At 37.0% G+C, this 21,327-nt stretch overlaps 1 protein-coding gene across 1 annotated transcript in view; it reads left to right on the top strand.

Annotated features, from left to right (window-relative positions):
* Positions 1-21,327, top strand: part of LOC150104466 (RING-type E3 ubiquitin-protein ligase PPIL2) — a 314,593-nt gene that overhangs the window by 125,593 nt on the left and 167,673 nt on the right. Inside the window, exon 5 of the mRNA XM_090395160.1 lies at positions 1,746-1,889. Within this exon, the coding sequence (XP_090251286.1) occupies positions 1,746-1,889 (144 nt within the window). The remainder of the gene's footprint in view (positions 1-1,745; positions 1,890-21,327) is intronic.

Below are 21,327 nucleotides of genomic sequence, written 5' to 3'. Positions count from 1 at the left end.
AACCAGGGGTTTATAATATTCACTGTTCCTGTGGCATCTGCTATGTGGGTCAAACAGGGAGATCGGGAGAAATCCGCATGAGCGAACATCAAAAGGATGTACAAAATAAGAGAGAGAACATAAATCAGGATTGGCATTTCATGCAACCTCTACTGGTCATGATGTACTCTAGGATAGAACAAACATGTCCTATATAGATAAGAATTGTTTCACAAGAAAATTCAAAGAGGCAACAAATATGATTAAACTTTCTATGCAATGCAACAAAAACCAAGGTTTGATTTTAAATCAAGTTTGGCCATTGTATATTAAAAATTTACCAATTTCAGATCTCGGACAGAGTGAGCATGAACCACATAATGTGACAACAAATAGCATTGTCTCCAGCTAACACGCATTAACGGTTGTATAGATCTGTTATTCGGTTTTTTAATGAACTGTTTTGATGTTCACAATACCAACAAATGAACTAATTTTCGTAATTTCTAGTAGTTTGTGCTTTAAACCTTTAGTTCTCTTTACCCCTGAAGATGTTAGTCTGCTGACTAGCAAAACTTGTCGGGTGTTGTTTTTAGTACTTGTTTAGTTTTAAAAATAGTTTTCTTTAATAAACACGTGGTCACAAAACTGGAATAATCATATTGAACTTCTTATTTCTTTCCAGTTTATAGTTCTAACATTCCATGTTGAGATTAGTGTTTTCTATTTAGGTAAAAGTGGGGACTTCATCTGTTTGTAAAGGGTCCTGAAGTCTTGACCTTGAAACTTTATCTGTGCATTATTCTGCTTCATTATACCACTATATATAAATAGTGGTCAAATTAAACTTGCCAAGAAATTTTTACTTTTGTTTTTTCCTTTATCCAAGCGTAAGCAAAAAAAGTTTGTGCCTGAAGACTAGGCTACTTGTATATAGAGGTTAATTAGAAACTGAGGCTAATTTAATTTAATTCAAAGCCAGTTGAATAAACTTTTTATATTAGTGATCATCTGGGATCCTGCAGATCATCACACCTGCCATCTGATATACTTAATGACTTTTGCTTTGTGTATATAACCAGGAAATTTTTATGTGGGTGGGAGTGGGGGGGGATTGGTGATTAGCCTTTGCTCAACCTTCCTTCATTATCCAGGCTTGGGATCAGCATGGGGATTCTGCCCCGAAGCAACTATGATAGTTGCATTATGTGTATATGGTCTATTTGGGCTAATGAGATCCAGTCATTGTATTGAGAGGATCAGTCATGCAGTATTTCTAGAAAGATTCCTGTTATATATGATCTGTTATTGATAAATGTTAATTGTTTATTCAACTGCTGTACTGCTATAATTGTTTATTTTGGAGGTACGTTGAATACCGACCATTTTATTACCATAGTTTTTTTTCCTGACACTTGTGATATATATGTGATCCATGCAGTAAAAAATATAATGCACTGAGTTTTAAAATAATATTTCATTAATTTTAACTTGACTAACATTTCATGTTAGTAGATTTTCCCTATCACTAAATTTACCGAAGTTATTTATCGTTAGGAAATGGCTATGAAATCTATTATAATCAAGAGTTGAATACCAGTTCCTACGTAATATTATGAGAAATGGTTGGGGAATAGAAAAAAAAAGTTGACTACAATTATTTAATTTTTACTGTGTATTTTTTTAGATTTACAAAAAAAATATTGTAATACTTGACAACATTCAACAAACTTATAGTAATACTTGTGTCCATTGTTTTTTTATAGCCTTTGGCTCCAAAATCTTTAATTAACTTGAAGTTCCATAAGAACGCGGAAGGATGCTATCACTGTCCAGTTTTATACAAGGTGTTCAATGAAAACTCTCATATTGTTGCCATTGAAACTACAGGCAATGTATTTTCTTATGAGGTACTTAATTATTTTTAGAATGGTTACTGGTATTGATCACTGTTATGTTTTGAATAAAAAAAGTGTTATCAGTATGCAAGCAGATTATCTGACCAAGTGAAAAATAAATTGAAAGTTTATTTTTCACTTGGTCAGACTATAATAAATTTAGTTTAATCCTTTATCCAAGTGTGTGCAAACAAAGTTTGTGCCTGAAAGTATCTTCAGGACTGGGGTAAAGTGGACTCCCACTGAAGCGACCTCAATAAAGGTCGAAACTAGGTAGTGGCCCTTCCTTTAATGCATAACATTATACATATCCTTAAGGAGATGTGTTTTGCATTATGGGAGATAATGAGATAGGAGTGTTGGTATCTTGCTCCACCTTTGCAAAGAGTTGCCCGGTGTGGTACCACTTTACCCCAGTCCTGAAGATACTTCAGGCGCAAACTTCGTTTGCTCACACTTGGATAAAGGATTAAACTAAATTTATTATAATCAAGCATGTTCTGTTATGAAAAGTTAAATAAGTATGTATTTTGTGCCATTCACGAATGTGGTTAAATTAATATTGAAAGTGTAAAACATTAGCAGAGCATTATAAAATAACATGTATAAAAGAATTATGGAATGTAAGCACAAATTCAACAGTTGGGGGGGATGAAGTCCAAAGGTCACGGAGCCGTATGCGAGGGAGCGGCTCGCCCCAAGCAAGCAACATGACGTCAGCGTACGTGCAATAGCGGGGGAGAGGATGGACGCAGTGACGTAATAGCACGTGAGAGTTGGCTGGGCATCGAAAAGGGCGAGAAACGCTGAGAAGAAAAGAAGGAAATATAAGGGTCATGCGACCCTGAAACAAGGCTTTTTGTTCCTGGATCTCCTCTGTGTTCATCTTTCATGGTGGCGAAGGGTGGCAGTGCCTCCATACCGGAGGATACTGATTAAGGCAGTTGTGGGTCTTTGCGGCCGTATTCTCCGTGGAAAAAGCAAGTCCGGCTGTTCACAGAAGGCCAGTTTCCTGTAAACCAAAGATGCAATAAAGAACCAAAAAGGGAAGATAAGTAGACTTTATTTGTGTTTCACTGAATATGAATGAAAGATTTGTGCCACGTTGATATGTTATAAAAGGGGAACATTAATGATATAGGATAAGATTGTATTGCTATCACTTTAGAAGGCTATTGAATTTAATCTTACTGTCTGTCAATGTGTTAAAGTTCGCTTTTATATTGAATGAAGTTACGGATATGTTAGAGTAAAGAATTGATAAATTATAAAGAGATTGTGAAAGATATGAATGTTATCTTGTGTAGTCTGACAGAGCTACGGAGTTTTAGATTGACTGTGATAATAATATTTGAATAATGCATTAGAGAGTGTTAGTATAATTCTTACTTTAGGAAGCTACTGCATAATGTGTTATAAGTATAATAGTAGTGTTTGAATATTTTATACTTTGTCTGGAACTCCCTTAAGATGGGATTTAAACTAATGCTATTAAGTGTATCAACTTTTGAGATATAATAAACCTTGCTTTTGATTCTAACAAAGACTTTCTGTGATTTCTGGAAATTGATGCACCTCTTATAAAATATTACGAACCTATGCGAGATATTAGAAAAGGGTAAATTTTGGCCACATCTGCAGAGTTGATAGGTATCATTAAGTACTGTCATGAGATTACCTCTTGGTTGTTAATATTAATAATCTAATAGCGCTAAGTGGCGCAGCATAACAAATAAATTTCTTGGCGTTTTATGAGAGGTAAATCTCAGACACTCTGATACTCTGGTGTTACCTCGATCACGAGGAAATTCCATTGTCTGAGGTACCACGCGATACCCGATTGAGAGTATAACGGAGATATAGCACAAATGTTGAAAATAGTTGTAATAAGAAAAAGGCGACGCAACACCTCTGAACTTCAGCTCTTTATTCATCATTATCCCCAAGCCTCATCAATTTCCTGCAATCCATTACCATCATTATTCAACCTTTTCAACTCGAACTGCATAACCTTACATTTTGCAACATTAAATTGACAATCATTATCCTCTGCCCACAATGCCAATTTATTTAAATCATCCTGCAGGATATCTACATCACCTCTATCAACTATTGCTCTCTCCAGTTATGAATCATCAGCAAACAACTGAATATTCCATCTTAAAACTTTCCCTATGTCATTGATATACAAAGTAAAGAGTTGTGTCCCTAGTGACGTTGACTCCAGTAGTCACCATTATTCTTCTAGATTCCGCTCCACCATATACTACTACTATCTGGTGTCTGTCTACCAGCCATCCCACTATCCATGCTACTAGCCCTAATATCCATTCCTATTTGCTCTAGTTTTTGTAATAGTTTTCCATGTGGTATTCTGTCCAATGCTTTGGTGTAGAAGTTACCTTTATCCATTTCTGCTGCCACTTTATTATAAAATGTGAATAAGTTACTAAGACAGGATGTGACCTTTACAAAGCCATGCTGCCCACTATATAGTATCGCATCCATGTCCACCTACTGTTGTATTTTACCTTTCACCAACTTTTCCAATACTTTAACAACCATTCCTGATATATCTTGTGGACTGACTGGGGGATCTTCAGTTATTTGCTGATGATGCAAAGTTAGAAAGCATTATAAGTAACACTGCTGATGTTAATTCCCTTCAGGAAGAAGATTTGAATAGTCTTTTTACTTGGACAAAAGAGTGTGGTTTTAATATCAATAAGTGCAAGGTGTTGCATTTTGGAGTGCAGAAATATAAGGCTGTGTACTATATTGATGGTGCTGTACTGCAGGAAGTGGATGAGATTAGAGATTTGGGAGTGATGGTTGAGAGTAGACTGAAGATTAGAGGGCATATTGTTGGGTTGCAAAGGCTGCAAATTGTAGTGCTGTTATGATAAGAAGTATTCTAACATGGAGGGATAAGGAAGTGGTTCTGCCACTGTCTAAGGCACTGGTCAGACCACACTTGGACTATTGTGCTCAGATCTGGTCACCTGGTTTTCAATGTGATGTGGAGACATTGAAGAAGGTCCGAAGGCAAGTAACTAAGACTTTAGAATGCTGGCTATGGAGAGAGGTGGAAGTAATGTATCCTGCAGAGTTTGGTAGATAGGAGGAAGAAAGTTGATATGATAGAGTCATTTAAATTAGTGAGAGGATTTTATCAGATTAATATAGAGGTGATTATAAAACAAGTAGATGGTGAGAGGGAAAGAATCAGAGGTCATTCCTGGAAGCTATGTGAAATTGTGGTGAGGAGCAGATTTTTTACATAGAAAATTGTCAACGAATGGAACTTGAATTAACAACGCAGTGCCAGAATGTGTTGTTAATTCAAGGAGTGTTATAGATTTTATGATTCTATATGATAAATATATTGTCAGTTGAATGAACTTCCTGATGAGTCTGCCGACTCCATGGAGAGTGTAATAATAATGATAATATTAATTGGTCTGTAATTTGTAACCTGTCTTGGAACCACCCATATGTAATGGTACTATCTTACCCTCTTTCCACTCTCTTTGAACCCTGCCAGAGCACACTTAGATTGAACAACTTTGTCAGAGGCAATGCCAATTGCCAATTCTCGTGCACATTCATATAGTACACATGAGCTGATATGCCATCCAGTCTCATTGTTGTGTTCACATTTCTATTTTGTAATATGCCGAATACTTCTTGTTCATCTACCTCAGTGTTGATATGTATCTCTGTAACATCACCGTAAAATCACCACTTGGATGATACTCCTTTGCAAAATGATTACTCAGCAACTCAGCTATTTCTTTTGGTTCAGTCACCTACCTACCATGAGCATTGTTTAAAGTTATTCTACTATAGCAATTTTTCCTCTCACTTGCTACATGATGAAAAGTCTCTCATTCTAGTCATTCTTCTTGCTTGCACTTTGTACTGCTCACGAGTATGCTGATTACTTTTTCTTTTTATTTCCTCCACAATGTTTTCTTCTTTTGCAGCTCTTGTTTATATCCCTACTCATCCACTTAATTCCAACTTGGTTTATCCTCTTGACCGTAGGCATGCAGTCTGATACTGCTACTCTCAAGCAATCTCTGACCACTTGCAATGCACTACTGACATTCTTTCCTTGTAGCTTTTCAAACCATGGCACTGTTCCAAGATGACTCCTGAGTCTCTCATAATTACCAGCCTTAAAAACTCTTCACCCTTATTTCTGATACTTCTTTCAACTATGTACATGCATTCAACATCCTTTTGTACCCATAGTTATCCTTCTATATTGTTATTCCCATCCCATTCAAGTTGGAGAGCTGTGAAATTCCATTCAGCATTGCATAATCATTACTGTACACATGCTCATTTGTCACAGGGATGGCCAGACACATGCTTGATTTCATCCTCCCTAATATCCTAGTTTCCCTGGTTTTGCACTACCACACTCACCAAACAACACTTTCTCCAAACATCTAACTCCAAAATCATTTAAATGTAGTCTGTTGGGCATGTATAAGTCCTTTTGTCCATCAAATTCACTCCATACATCAGTAAACTGCACACCATTCCTCCTGCACAATCTTCTCATTGACTCATTAGCAATCATGACCCTTCTTCTCAGTTCTGTCCTGTCATACCTAGGCAGCAGACTCACAATCTTTACTTTCTTACTCTTCATTTTTGCTTCAAAAATATTTTCCATATCTTCTGTCATTGCATATTTGTGACCTTTCAAATCATTTGAAAGGTCACAAATATCCAAAACAACTCATTCGCTTCATTCTTCTGCATATTTACAGTGTCACTAACATCTTTTATCTTCATACCTGTAAAACATGTTTTTGTCACTTTTTCATTAAGAATTCCTCTTGTCATCCAATCCCCATACAATACTGTCTCTTTTCTTCCAGTTTCTCACATTTTATACTTTTCACATTCACTCTTTCTTTCATTCTCCATCCTTCTGTACTACACATCAATCATTTCTCCAGTTGCTCGAGCTCATGTTTTTGTCCTGTGAAGGGAGTCCACTTTAGCATGCAGTTTCTTTCTGCGCTAGCATCTCGTCATCCACATATTACTTTCAACCACTTCCTTGAAACGCTCATTCGTATTTTATGCACTATCATTCACTGTTTCCACTTCATTGTCCACAACACTTAGACAATCCTGCCTTATTTATATCCTTATTATCAGTCACGCATTTCTTATGCTTGCTTACAAAACGTTTCTGACAAATGTTTTCACCATTCTTGCTCACATACCACAAACCATTCACTCCCAGCAATGAATACATTAAACAGATGCTATATTGCATTGATATCAGTCAACTTCAATGTCTTGGTTGGCATTTTTCTAGTATGTATCGTACCATAATGAAAAATGTTCTGAAAAGTATATCACTTAATAATGGTTGACTAAACAACATGACTTAACTACACGGTCAAAAATAAACAAAATACCACCAAATATACATATAATAATTTTGCTAATATCTACTTAAAAATAATTACTTAGCTGAGCAATATATGTACCGCATCTGCTACTGAGGACGATGCTAGCACCTTCAGTATGCTAAGTAGTGATCTCACTTGGGAAATAAAGTTAATTAATTCATTAATCCAAACATTCATGCCTGCAGTGGGATTCAAACCCACAACACTCAGTTTGTTTGAGAGTGGATTTGCTATCCACTTTGGCTATTCAGGCCTGGCTGGAAGATGAAACAGGAGACTTCAAGGCAGACAGTAGATTAAAGATTAGTAATTTCTTCACTTTCTACAGCAATACCATGATATAGCTAGCCTTTACTAGATGCAGTACACATATTGCTCATCTAAATCGTTATTTTTAAGTAGATACCAAGGCAAGATATTACTTGGAACTTTATCATATAAATTAGAGAAATTGGCTGGACCCATTGCAGCCTAAGCCAGTTTGTATATTTTTCCTTTTCATATAAAATAACATATGAATATGGTAAATTTAGCAAATAAAGGGCCTCCATTAGTTGTATTATAGAGATGTAATATTAGAGCTGATCATTATGCTAAATTTTTAAAGGTACAGTTTTTTTAATTGAGATCAAAGTGGTAGACAGTTATTTTTTTCAAAGGAGGGAGAAACCTATGGGGCTGGGAGAAGTGATTTTGCTAACTGCTTGAAAAGTGTTTAGGACTGTTATATTCTGTTTCATTCGTTTGACCTTGCATTATTACTTAAAACATTTTTTAAAGCTGTTATTTCTTTGTGGAATATTGTTCCTTTTTGAGAGGGGGGGGGGGGTTTGGTGAGAGTGTTGGATACATGTAAATGAATGCTGTTGGCCATTATGGAAGGCAGATAGTGGATGACATCCCCTATTCATCATTATTTCTAAACTAAGTACTTTCTGAGTGATAGTAAAGTTATGACTTCAACTGAAGACATTGGTGGCATTTCTATTTTAACCAAGTGAAGATAAATTCACCACAATATGATGCTGATGTAGTTGTCAAAATGTCAAGTTAACATAATGTCTTCATTTGTTTGTCTTTAATTATAGCTGAAGCAGCTAAGGCCTATAAGGCCAGTGTGTGTCTTTTAATTATGTTCTTCAGACCTTGGTCTTTCTTACCAAATAAAAAAACGAGTTTCCAGGATGGAATAACCCTTCTTTGTATAAGTCTGGTTAACTCACTCTCTGTTGAAAAGTTGATTCATGATGTAGTTGTCAAGTTATTTATATGATTTGTTTAGTTTGTTTTGAATTATAGCCAGAGTAACTAAGGTTCTGAGGTCAGTGTATTTTGTCTTTTATACTGGCCAGTTGAAAGGTATTTAAATAAAGGTTCTTTGTATACTATACAGGATTCAAACCCAGAGATCTTTCTAGCCAAAGGCATTGTCAATACAAACTGAGCTGTGGAGGCTTATATGATCTGTCACAACTAGGAGTATATAAGTGCTCTGTACATGTGACTTGCTGGCAGTGATTAAGGCAAATGAAGACTGGCAGAGCATGCTTTGGATATCTTTGGATTATTCAGAGAGAGAGAGTGAGGGATGCAGGTGAGCAATCAAGGAACAGAATGATTAGAGGTGTGATGTATGGAGACTTGATGATCTCAGGTGTGCAAGATAGGATGCCAGAGGTGTGTTTGCCTGGGCCTGGAGGGATGATAGAAAATGTGGCTATTGCAATTAAGAGGTATAAAAAGATGGATGAATCGATTGTGTTGGTGAGCACGAATGACTTGAAAGGCAATATAAATCGGGCGGCAAGAGATCTGAGATTCTTGCTTGAAGTTGTGCAAAAGAAAACACAGAGAGGAAAGATTGTGCGTGTGTTGCCCAGGTATGATAGTGACAAGTTGAGCAGAAGAGCAGTAATACTGAATAGCATAATAGCCAGAATGTGTCAGAAGAGAGGATTGGAATATGTGGATGCTTCGAGGGCATTTGAGGATAGAGGGGAACTGTATGTGAGAGACCGCTTGCATTTGAATGAGGAAAGATGAAGACATCTGGAGAGATTGCTGTTTTCTGAACGAGTCTGTGTGCCAATGCAGGAAAACTAGAATTCCCAGGGTCGGTGGTAGCAGGGATGGCCTCTTGTGGGAATGGTTGCTTAGGGGAAGGGAGATGACACCAGGTAACACGGAGTTCAGTAGGGTCGAGAGGAAACAATGAGAGGTCTAGAAGCAGTGACATTTTTATGCTCTATACTAATGCCAGGAGTATCCGAAATGAAGGAGATGAATTGGTCGCGTTGATAGCATCAGCCTGGCCACAGTTTATTGGGATCACTGAGATGTAGTTGACAGAGGATGATATAATAACAGGAATTGAAGTGGCAGGGTACAGCATTTTTCAGCAGGATAGGAAAGGAAAATGTGGTGGTGGAGTACTGCTTATAATAAGTGAAGACTTATGTCCTCTAAGAGTGGAGGCTTTAGAAGGCAATAACACTAGTTTTGAAAGCATATGGTGTGAGGTAGAAGTGGCCAAGACAGGATATTTAGTGGGGTGTTGCTATAAACCAGGGAGCACAGAGGGTGGGGAGCAGGAGATGTTTAGGCAATTGAGCTTGGCAAGTGCAAGAAGAATGATTGTTATGGGAGATTTTAACTACAACAGTATAGATTGGGAAAAGGAAGAACCATGTAGCAATAAGGGAATGGAATTTCTAGAATTCTTGAGGGACAAATGTCTTAGCCAACATGTAATAGAGAAAACAAGAGGTTCAAGAGTTTGGATTTGGTCATAGCGTCAGAAGAGCTGATAATAAGTGAGATGACATCTCTCCCACCAGTTGGAGAGAGAGAGAGTGACCATGTGGTTTTGACTTGGAAGATGAATAGACATGCAGGTGTATCAAAGAAAAGGGAACATATGTGGAATTATAAGGCAGGTGATTATAATAGTCTTAGGTATCAACTAGGGGCAGTTCCACGGAGGGCAGAATTGAAGGCCAAGATATCATTAGTGCTTGGGAAATTGTGAAAGGATATTTGTTAGCAGCAATAGTAAGCTGTATTCCACGAGGCTGACACAATTTGGTGTAAAGTGGATGACAAACAATATCAAATAGGAACTGCGGTTGAAAAAGAGATTGTGGAAGAGATATAAGGAGAGAGAGAGATGGAGGGCAGATACACAAAGAATATAAGATGCAGGCCAGGAGAGTGACTAGTATGGTGAGGAAGGCAAAACTGGAATATGAGAAGATATTAGCACTAAGATCCAAAGAAAATCCTAGAGAATTTTTTAGCTATGTGGCCAGTAGGAGGAAAAATGATTGTGGAAGAATGACATTGTGGGATAAAAATGGGAATAGAGTGACTGATGCAGAGGACATAGTGGAGTCATTCAATGAGCACTTTATTGGAGTATTTCATCCTGGAGAAGGTTTTAATACTAGAGGGATAGGGCTGGTTTAGAGGTGCAAGAGGAGAGTGTGTTCCAAATACTGAGTACTCCGGATACCAGTAAAGATGTGGGACTGGATGGTATTTCACCACGGGTTTTGAGAGAATGTGCTAAAGAACTGACAGCTCCATTGACCTGGCTCTTCAATAAATAAAAGTCTGGCTGGGGGGAAAGGTACCCAAGGAATGGAAGGTAAGATAGTGCTGCTGCACAAGGGTGGTAGCAGACTGGAAGTGTCTAATTATAGGCCAATTTGTGTGTCATCAGTAGTTGTTAAAGTCTTGGAGAAATTAGTGAGGGACTATATACAGCGTTGGGCAGATGAGGGTAATGTTATCTGTGAGAGTCAACATGGATTTGTTAAGGGGCGCTCTTGTTTTAGTAATATGCTAGCCTTTTATAATAAAGTTACAAGAGCAGTTGCTGATGGAAAGGCATATACTGTCATTTTTTTGGATTTTGCAAAGGCATTTGACAGGGTACCACATGCCTTTCCCATAAGCTGATACTTAAGTTGCAACACATGGGTTTAGATGATAGGTTAGTCAGCTGGATTCAGGATTGGCTGTTTGATAGGTATCAGAGTTGTGTATGGTGGGGCAATATCAAGGAGGCAGAAGGTTACAAATGGGGGTCCCACAGGGCTCAGTACTTGGACCTATATTGTTTAACCTTTCTATCAATAACATTGTCAGTGGATTGCAAGGGGATATTCAGTTGTTTGCAGATAATGTAAAGCTGGGAAGGGTTATCAGTAATAGTGCAGATGTGGCAACCCTGCAAGTGGATTTGAATAAACTAGATAGATGAGCAAATGAATAGGAGTGTCTTTTTTTTAATGCAGGAAAATGTAAGGTCTTGAGGTTTGGGACATTTCATACTCTATTGGAATAGTCATACTGGAGGAAATAGGGGAGACGAGATCTGGGGGTGATGATTGATAGAAAACTGAAATTCAGGGAGCATATTGCAAAGGTGGTGAAGGTAACTCAGAGGATTTCTGCAATACTGAGAAGGATGCTGACTTGCAGAGATAAGAGTTATTTCTGTTGTAAAATTGTTTTATATTTATTTTTTTTATCAATTTTTAATTATTTTACAAAGGTCTACTGCGCCATTTGTAAAATTTATTATATTTTTGTTATTTTAATTATTTAACGAATGTATGTCTACTGTGCCATGTAATATTTTGTTATTTATTTTTATTCGTAGTTGCTTGAGCTAGTTCAAACTGTCTATAGACTTCAATTTCTAATTCATGCATAGAACTCGCAATTAATCTTAATCCTTTAGTGCTTAACTTAGTTTTACCCCCCCCCCCCCCGGGTCTCAAGGCCGTAAATATGCTCCTGCACGTTCTTGAATTGTAGACTTAGGAAAAGCCTCTGGCATGAGCCAAGTCCTTAATCTACTTTACTGTATTTCACTTGCAATGATTCCTAAAAATGTTCCCCCCCCCCCCCCCCCCCCCCCGACTGCACCATTAAGGATTGCGTAAAAGAATTGTTGTTCCTTCCCTTACATACAAAAGAAATATTCAGCTGAGCACAATGATGACCTTTATTTAACTCTATCTCAAGCAACTCCTATTAATTAATCAGTCAGTCGTGGCTATTACTACTCTTAGGTCACACAGCTTCAGTATTTTTATGAGAAGTGCATTGGCTAAACAAGATCAGTCAAGCTATTAACAACAACAACATGTTTATTTTTACTAAGACAAATTATATACAACATTTAAACAACACATATCACATGTCTAGTTCTAACTAAGGCAACAAGAGTACACTGGAGACAATACTTGTCACGTGTCTAACTCTCCACAAAGTCATTAATCATTTCGCTTAAGCTTTAAGACAAAGAAATCATAATTACACATAACTTTTAAGGAACTTGGATAATACTTAACACACTTAACTTTCTCTCACGTTGTAAACAATAAAAGGCAAAACTCAAACCACATTCACTCTTATCATTGCATAACATAGGCAAATCTGTAGATCTCTGTATTCTACTATTCACACTCAAACTGAAATACGACTTTCCAGTTCATTATAACACCTTCTATGCCACTAGATAACAGAACCAACATTTGTCATTTAAACTTCACAATCTAGGATATTACATGAAACATTCTATTTAGTCTTTCTAGTTCGTTACACAGTCCTTACGGGCACATTTCACTTCTTCCCAGCTAACTTTCGATCGGGCACTGGAACATGGCTGTAATAATTCAGTACACACACAGATCATTGGGGAATCACACAGTTGGATATCTTGAAAAGACCATCTCTGCTACTAGCGAACTTCCCATCTTTGTCGGAACTGCTGCGCGTGGAAACGTGACTCCCCTCCGTCCTTGGAAAGGCTTGACAAATGAACAAACTTTGAAACGAGAGCCCCCCCCCCCAGCCACTCAATCTCTGTCTTTTATATCATTCTCCTGATCTTGGCCCTTCGTCTCTAAAGTCCCCCCGGATTTACTATAGGGTTTTCTCCGTCACCCACGCTATCACTGGGTTTTGGCGGGAAACTCATAATCCGGTGACTTTCATGACTGTTGCTAGCCTTAGGTCTCCTAGCCTAATCCTGTCTGAGCTTAATTTTAGTTACAAATCTAGTGGTTCTTATTCAGATATTTTAACATTTAGACAACATTTATCTCAGTACAGTGAGTTATACATTCTTTTATTTACAAGTATAATATGCAATTTAATTACCCATGTTAAATCGACAGAAAAAATATTTACTTTTTTTTTTTTCTATATGAGATTTTACACCATTTTATAAGACCCTGATCAAACCACACTTAGACTATTGTTCTCAGGTTTGGTACCCAGAATTTGAAGAGGATAAATTAACTGTGGAAAGGGTACAGAGGCAGATAAGAAAGACTGTTTCAGGACTGTTCAATGTCAGTTACGAGAATCGACTGAGGGAATGTGGACTGCAGAGTTTGGTGGATAAAAGAAGGAGAGGTGATATGATCGAGACTTTAAAACTGTTGAGAGGCAGTTACAGGATAGATATTGGGGAGGTCTATCACTTGGTCGAACAGCGGGAAGGAGTGATGACAAGGAGCCATCCCTGGAAGTTATGAAAGGAGGCTGTGAGCAAGAGGTTGAGGAGTGGTTTCTTTGCATGGAGGGTGGTTGAACCACGGAATGCATATGCATTGTCTGAGAGAGTGGTTAGAGCTGGAACGGTCATTGGGTTCAAGGAGTGGTATGAGTCTTTTGACTCCTACCACTATAATATTACTATAATAATAGTAATAAAAATCTAATAGTTTTGATTTGAATTGTGATGAGTTGCTATGCACTATGCTCTGAAGATGTTAGTTGGAAATATATCAAATTATAGCAGTTTAATAAATATTTATTTCTATTTTTAATATTGTCAAACGATTAATCTTCATAAATATTTTGAAATAGATTCTTTGAATTGTAAAATAGATTCCACAAATGTCATAAAAACTGGACTTTATTAATATTTTTCTTTGTTCTGCAATGTCTACACTGAAGTCTTTAACAAACAGATATAAGAAGTGAAATTGAAATTTTCAGCATCCTATATATCAGAACTAAACATTGATAACTTTATAAAGTGGCTCTTTCTGCCACTTGCCAATCTATGCAAAACTGAAGGAATTAATCAAGTCCTCAGGTGCTCATCATATCTATTTCAACACAAGCCTATTACTCATTCAAAATCAACTACAAGCTGATAAACATGAATTAGCTATTAATATAAGTCTTTCTGATCTCTGGCATTTACCCTAACTGTAGAACCTTAACTTTCCAATATAATTTTCACTGTGGCTAAACGCTCTGTGCTATTCATATAATAAACACAACTGACATTTAGATCGTAAATTCAGTTCCCCTTGTCATGAAGCAAAGTGCACCTCATGCTGGTCCTGAGATCTTTACTACCCAGTTTTCTGGAACAGCATGAGGTGCACTTATTCGTGAAAAGTGAAATCCTTATTCTTTCAAAAGGACATTATTATTCCATAGTACCTAAAAGGATACGTTACTTTGATTTCCTTTCAACATTGAACAGAACTTATCCACTCTATCTAGTGAGGATTCTAATAAACTTCATTTGAAAATTTCATCCATCCTACTGAAATCACTTACAAACATCACTTTAGCTGAAAAAATGAAAATTTATTTCAGCTAAAGTGAAAATTCAAACATCACTTTAGCTGAAATAATGAGATGACTACTGAATCTTATGGACTATAATGTCCATAAGATTCAGCAGTCATCTCATTATTACTAAGTCTGACAAGTGAAATGCTGCTGTTGTTATGGATTCTGCCAATTATTAAATAAAAAAAGTCACTATGTTATTATAGAATTTATTTTGCTAGAACCCCTAGGTTCTATGGTTTACCCAAGATACATAAGAAGGATGTTATGCTTTGTCCAATTATCGACTGCATAGATTCACCTATTTACTGAATGGCCAAATTTTAGCACTCCAATTAAAAGCTTAGATTGATAACTCCTGCTCATTTATAAAAAATTTATTCTAATTTTTCTAGATAAAGTAAAAATGTTTCCTTACAACCTACTGATATAATGGTTAGCTTTGATATAGAATCTCTCTTCATAAATATTCCTCTTGAGAATACACTACATCCACTTTCAGAAGCATTTCCACACGTTATAGTGAAATTATTTGACTTTGTTATGCACTCTAGATATATTATTTGTCACAATAAGTATTACTTATTGTGACAAATAATATATCTAGAGTGCATAGCATAATTTGGTGATAAGGTCTCCCTTATCACCAAACTTAGAAACAGGTTTGCTAAGTTTGGTGATAAGGGAGACCTCATTCATGTTTCTTCCTCTTGCTTGTTAATTTTTTTCTTTCCAAGTGAAGTAACTGGATGTAATAACAAATTTGAATAATTCAACACTATCAGATGGAAATTTTTGAGTTAACAAGTCTACTGTTTTCTTATGTTGAATATTAGTAAAGAGGGTGACAATGTTGAAGCTAATTAGCATGTCAGTTTCCAACAGTTGAATGTCTTATTTTTGCGTGAAACGCTGTGGAATTTTTAATTGATGAGGCTGAGTGGCCTATGTGAGGACAGAGAAGGTTAGATAAAAATCTTGATAACTTATAAGTCAGGCTGCTAATAGAATCTATGACAAGTCTGAGTGGAACGTTATTCTTGTGAGAAAAAAAAATTGTCTTAGTAAATTGTCTTGCTATGGACAGACAGGTAAAGTTGTTAATAAACACATTTCGGAACATCAAGACCATATCCGTCTTATCAAACTGCAGAAATCTGGCCTCGCACAACACAGAGTTGAAAACCCAAACCATACGATCCATTGGGAAAAGACCAAACTTCTTCATAGATCTTTATATAAACATGAACATTTATATAAAAGTGCTGAAGCCCTACTTCACAGACCAAATTTAAACCATAATGATGTTCTTGATATTCCTAAAGTATGGGAAATTGTTATACAAAATATATGTTATCTTATTTTAATGTAATCCCCCCCCCCCCCCCAGATATATTTTAATTTAATTCCATAACACGCTGCTGCACTTTATGGAATTAAATTCATTTGGTATTGGGATTCCATTGTAATCATGCGTCCTAATGGTATGTTATTCCTAGTATTGTTTGAATTAACTGTTAACTGTACCGATGATGTCCTAAGATACTTTGGATGAAATATTTACTTATTAAAGCCTATTACTGTGGTTATTACTTGTGTTTGTTTAGTCATGAATTCTCCACAGGTTTCATTGTACAATAAAGTATGTCATGCTGTTGTTGCATCATAGCCCTGTGACAAGTCCTTGTGCCATTATAATAGGCAGGTGTCTTGACTTAAGCCTTCCTGATGTAAAGCTGTCAATATCAGAGTGTATAGGAAGTGGAAGATTCTGGCAAATTTTGTTATACTCATGAATCAGGTTGTCTTGGTGTCATATTTGTGGCAGTTGTATGTGGCTCAGAACTGGTAGCCAATATGATGCAGTAGTCTTTATTGTGCCAGAAATGATATGCATTGTCTGATTCAGTATGGTATCAATTAATTTCATGTGTGCATTGTTCAGTCAGACTGCTGAGCAGTATTCAGCAGTTGAGTAAACTAGGCCCAGAGCAAATGTCGTTAATGTAGGAGCCCCCCCCCCCCAGGTTGTTTGGCAAGTTTATGCAGTATTATTTCTAGTCCTCGATTTGGCAGCAATATTGGAGAGAGATGTTTATTAAAGGAGAGGGTTCTTTCTAGACTTATGACCAGATACTTTGGATTAAAATTGTGCGGTAGTATGTTCCCATTTAGTGGCACTCTTAAGATGTCACGTGCCATGCTATTTTTCAAATGGAATCGGCATGTTTCAGTTTTGGTAGTGCCTGGAATAAGATGCCACTTCTCAAATAAGTGGCTTAGCTCCTCTAGGTCACTAATTAGTATGTGCTCTATAGTACAGAAGTTCTGGTGTTGGGATGTGATGCATAGATCATCAGCATAATCAAATTTTCTAGATGTTGTCTTAGACAGAAGGTCAGAAATATACAAATTGAATATAAGAGGAGGGGGGTGTGCAGAACTGACACTTGTAGGAGTCCATTGTTAAGGTGTTCTTGGTTTGCTCATATCATCTATAACTATCTGTATTGTTCTATTAGACAGAATTGCATTGATCAGATAGATTGTATTTTTACATTTCAGTATTTTAAGGAGCATGTAGTTCATGCCATTTCTCCACATGGTGTCATATGCGATATGCGGCCGTCAAGTCTATAAAGACTGCACCAGTTTTAAGGCATTTTTCGAAGCCAGATTCTATATGCATCATTAGGGTCAAAACTTGACCTTCACAGCTGTGCCTGGGCCTGAAACTGGCCTGTTCGTGAGGGAGAGTGTCGATAATAATAGCTAATTCTATTGCAAAATAAGTCTCTCTAATAGCTTAAGACAGACATTGAGCAAGACTATAAGTCTATAGTGTTCAGGTTTATCAGCAGGCTTTCCAGGGTTTAGGCTATTCAATTTTTTAAAATTCTGTTGGTAATCTGCCACTCTGTAGAGAAGAATTTTGTCAGCCATACCATTGTATTTGGTCCAGAGTTTTTTAAAAATTCAGGATGAATATTATCAAATCCAGGTGCTTTACCAGTTTTCTCTCCCTGGAGTGTAGCAAGAAGTTCTTTTCTGAATGAGTTTGATAGATCAGTTGTTTCAGAACAACCTTTCTTAAGTCTGGTCAATTCCTTCTTAATTATTTTAGTATGGGTTTTTTCTGATTTAGCTCTGGACAGATTCTATCCGATTGTCAATAATCTCCTAATAGCAGCTTTTGCTTGGGAGCGATGAGAATTACCACCCAACTTTTTAAGGAGTCTCCATGCCTTCCTGCTTGAATGTTTAACTACAAATTAACCTTGCACACAGATTTGTATCCCAGGATCTCATATGCATCTTATCTTCTAAATTAACCCATTAATTCATTAAACACATTAAGAGATTGTCTTCAGACACTTTGTAACCAAAATAAAGATCTTTAATTTAATAATGCAAAGGTATATAACATAAAATCTATATAACTTAACTACATAGGTGTCAATATAGATCATAACTTCTATAGAACAAAATTTTTATTCCTTTTATTTTTTATTTTATTCTTAAACTTTTATTCCTTCTTTAATGAATACTCACAGAGAAGCCATTTTGAGTTTTGTTTGTCGGAGTCCTCAAGAAAGATGACCTGCATGGTTTTTTTGAACTCTAGACGATCAAGCCTCACAGAGACATAGTGGAAAAGGTTGGAGTGTTTATCAGAATTTGGAGGGCAGTAGAAACAGCAAATGAACATTATTGAATGGGTCAAGGAAATTTTGAGAGCCACCAAAGACATTAAAAAAGTGAATCAGTGTTTGACATTCTCCGGCAAGGCATGTTATTTTGCTGAGTAGTTTAAATATTACCAATGGAACTAAACGGAACCAGGCATTATTAATGCCTGGTTCTATTTCCACTCACCTCAATCCATGCACAATGGCATGGATTGAGGTGAGTGGAAATTATTATTTATGCACCTACAAAGAGTAAGGAAGAACTAGGACAAATCCTTGACAGAGTTGGTGAAATCATCAAGAACAGGGGACCTAAACTCAACCCTAGCTAGACAAAAGTTATGGTTCTCAAAGGAAATATAGACAAAGAATCTCCTGAGAAACAAGTATACCTTAATGGAGAATTAATTGAGGAAGTCAGCAAATTCGAGTACTTGGGACCCATCATTAATGTGCAGAATTGCTGTTCAAAAGACAAGAGAAGAAGATTAGGAAAGGATAAAACAACAGTCAGGGACATGTCTGAAATCTGGAAGGATGTAAAACTTGGAACCTAAAAAAGTCTGATAGGAGAAGGATGGCTGCTTTAAAGATGGGGGTGTTACAGGTGAGGATCTCCTATACTGAGTGGTAGACAAATGTATGGTTGCTAGAAAGGATTGGTAGAACTTTAAGACTCCTTAAGGGTTTTGAGAGAAGAAAGCTGAAATACTTTGAACACATTGAAAGAATGGAGGGAGGACTTATCAAAACTGTAGAAGGGAAGAGATAGACCCTCAGTGAAATGGATGGATAGTGCATCTGGAGTAACTGATCTTCAGAGAGTTTCACCCTCCAGAAAAGCATACAACAGACCACTTGGTGAGAATTGGGTATCACATCACCGAGGAGCAGAGTGACCATACAGTATATAATGTCCAACGAATCTGTAGATGGATAGCTTGAAATGTGATACTACACAACTTCACAGATTCCACCCTTCAGAATGGAAAGAAATGTGCAGAATATAGTTAGGTGGACAGTATTATTGGGCTACAAATTTTGGTGAGGTGGGTATGAACCTGTTTTTGGATTTCTGTTGTTTTTAATTTTTTTTTTTTTTTTTTTTTTTTTTGCCTGGGGGGGGGGGGGGTTGACTTTTATTGTTTTCAGGTTTTTTTTCTTCCCCAGATTATTTTTTTGATCCACAGTACTAATGAAATTTCTTACATTGTCCTTCATGGTTATTTAATGTTAAGAAATAATTAAGTAGGGGCATATAGTCAGGATGAAGTACTCACAAGCATGCCTTCCACAAAGGAGGGCACCTATTTTCCAAACTATTGTGTGGTACTTTGGCAGTTCCTCCTGCTCTTCAAATATGCTTGCACTTCCTCTGGGCATAACCTATCAAAGTGGTTTTATATATCACTCCCACAAATGAGAGGCCACAAGGCTATAGCAAATAAATGCCATGTGTGGGCTGGGTCAAAAGCAAACTAGAAAACTATTTCTGTTTGGAAAAGGAGCATAAATGACACATTAAATTTAATAACTATAGTAAATCTGGCCTTCCTAATCATTACATTACAGTGCAAATTTAAGGAGACCTGTAAAATTCTAATTAACCACCCTAATCTCAACCATACTGATTGTCTAAAAATCTCAACAAGATGGATGTCAATTATTCTATCCAATAACCTCTTCAGGAGTAGCTTTATATATAACAAACACTTATGTTACATATTGATTAGGCCACTATTGCTGGATTAAAAGATAATATGAATTTGTTCTCTGGCCGTGTAAAAAATAGCTTGATGTAGTTTTTTTTGTCTCCCACTAGAAGTCAGGCTAGTCGAATAATGGCTGATCAAATTAGTGTCACTTTGGCATACTGTTTGAATTGTAATGTAGCTTGTCTGTGTATATATTTATATACTCACTGCTTGGAAAGAAGTCATTGGACACCCCCCATGGGCAAGCTGCATCATGCTATGTAATTAGTTGTGTTTGTAGCTGGTATAAATTGGAGGAATATGATATACCCCCTCCCAATGCAAGAGGAAAACTGACAGAGTTTGAAAGAGGTGTTGTGATAGGATGCCATGTTGCAGCCCTAGCTGTGCAGGAAATAGCTGACAAATTGGGTCATCCCAGATCAACAATCAGTGATACTGTGGGAGTGAAGTGTAAGGAGTCAACTGCAAGTGCCACCCACAGCAGACAATCCACCACACCCATCAAATGTGGCCATAGGGTGGTGCTGTGAAGGATGATTTGTAAAAACTGCCATTCATTGGCCAACATGTTGAATGCGAAATTCTGGTCATCGACCAGAACATGAATCTGCACAAAAACATTGAGAACTGAGGTTCACAACATAGGTTTCCATGGTAAGACCATAATATGGAAACCCCACATTACCTGACCAACGTGCAGCATCATCTTCAGTGGTGCAAAGAGCATGTATAGTGGGACATGGAAGCTTGGAAAGTTGTGTTATGCAGCAATGAATCATGCTACACCCTCCACTGAGCAGGTGTGGGTGTGGCAGATGCCTGGTGAATGTCTCTTATCAGAGTGCGTAATCACAAAATTCAGAGGTGGAGCATGATAGTATAGTCCTGGTTTAGCCTTGGACCTCTGTTTGTGGTGGCAAGAACACTGAACTCAGAGAGGTAAACATTCTGCAATGCCTTCTATTTTGTGGTATTTCTTTGGAACTGACCA

The sequence above is a fragment of the Typopeltis vanoorti genome, chromosome 7 (assembly GCF_054136105.1).
Source record: "Typopeltis vanoorti isolate ZY-2024b chromosome 7, IOZ_Tvanoo_1.0, whole genome shotgun sequence".
NCBI classification, from domain to species: domain Eukaryota; kingdom Metazoa; phylum Arthropoda; class Arachnida; order Uropygi; family Thelyphonidae; genus Typopeltis; species Typopeltis vanoorti.
This window is presented reverse-complemented; position numbering and strand designations above follow the sequence as displayed.